This window comes from Charadrius vociferus, unplaced genomic scaffold (genome assembly GCF_000708025.1).
Source record: "Charadrius vociferus isolate BGI_N301 unplaced genomic scaffold, ASM70802v2 scaffold366, whole genome shotgun sequence".
NCBI classification, from domain to species: domain Eukaryota; kingdom Metazoa; phylum Chordata; class Aves; order Charadriiformes; family Charadriidae; genus Charadrius; species Charadrius vociferus.
In genome coordinates, this window is record NW_009648900.1 from 260,317 (window position 1) to 261,739 (window position 1,423).

Here is a 1,423-nt window from a genome sequence, read left to right on the forward strand (position 1 = left end):
CTCCCCACGAGGCGGGGCCTCATGACGCTTCTCGCCGTTCCTCCGCGCTCCGCCCCGCCCTCCAGGGGCGCGCATGCGCTTTACCCCCCTCCCGGTGTTTATACCCACTGCTGGGTGTCGTGTCCCCTCCCCGCGATGTAGCAACGCCCCCGCCACGAGGGACTGCCTCCCACGTGACTGCTGCCGGCAGCCATTTTGCGTGAGGGCACCGTGCAGGCCCGTCCCTCTTGCCAGAACCAAACATGGCGCTCCTCTTGCTCGCCTCCGCCCCGAAGCAGGGCAGACCAACGAGAAGTTGACTATTGGATGAGAATGCCCGGAAGTTGCTCTCTGATTGGTCCATTGATTGTCCCGCCCAGCCACCGCCCCCTTCCCAAGTCGAGGGCTGGCGGCCCGGCCTCCTCTGACAGGAGTGGCCAGAGAGGTGGAAGGGCAACTGGGTATGAAGAGTGATAAATTTTGGACCTATTTTCTTCCAAATATCTTTTCAGCCTTCATTCGGAGTGTGGTGCTGTCCTTAGTTTGCCTGTTGGCAGGCGGGATGGCGCTGCTGAGGGAACAAGGGAGAGAATGCCTGGCCTGGCCCTGCCTGTTGCCACTCTTCCCTCTCGGCCTGTTTGCATCACCAGTGATGGGTGTGGGATAGGAGACCTGCCGTCATTGCCAGTGTCAGGGGTTTGGGACAGCAGAGCTGCCACCATTAACAGTGGCTGCGTTTACGACAGCAGACCTGCCATCATTATGAGTGTCAGGGTTTGGGACAGCAGACCTGCCATCATTACGAGTGTCAGGGCTTGGGACAGCAGACCTGACACCATGACCAATGTCAGGGGTTGAGACAGCAGATTTGCCATCGTTACCAGTGTTGGGGTTTGGGACAGCAGACCACAGCCCGACCTCGTGCTGCAGCTGCACCAGTGTCCCAACAGTTGCAGTTGCCAAAATCAAGCCAGAGGACTTGAGAGGAGGAAACCCCATGCACGCACAAGGCACGCAGTGAAATAAGAAATGGAAAGTGAAGCAGTAAGAACAGGCCTGTTGGTATTGGCGTCTGTTAGCACAGATGTGTGGGCAGAGGTCGGAAGATATGCTGTCCCTAAGCACCACAGCTGAGCTGCCAGAAGGGCTGACTTTGTAGAAGTTTTGCTTGTGGGGCAGCCTTGGTATATTTTTCCCACAAATCCCTAGTCATGTGTATTTGGAGCACATCAGTGATGTAATATGTTTAGTGTAGAAATAGTCAAAGTAAACTATTAGCATGTGCTTCTCTGACCTTGGTGGTTTTGGCTATATCTATGTTATTACTACAGAAAGTGTTTGTGTTAGAGCTGCAGTTATGTTAGCACATCTGTATGTCATACCAGTGTAGAAAAAACAGCAAGGAAAAGAAGTTATATTTATGAAATTTCACCTTTATACCAGT

At 53.7% G+C, this 1,423-nt stretch overlaps 1 protein-coding gene across 1 annotated transcript in view; it reads right to left on the reverse strand.

Annotated features, from left to right (window-relative positions):
• Positions 1-343, reverse strand: part of SKAP2 (src kinase associated phosphoprotein 2) — a 120,318-nt gene extending 119,975 nt beyond the window's left edge. Inside the window, exon 1 of the mRNA XM_009887188.1 lies at positions 85-343. Coding sequence (XP_009885490.1) covers positions 85-343 — 259 coding nt within the window. The remainder of the gene's footprint in view (positions 1-84) is intronic.
• Between the last annotated feature and the right edge of the window lie 1,080 nt (positions 344-1,423).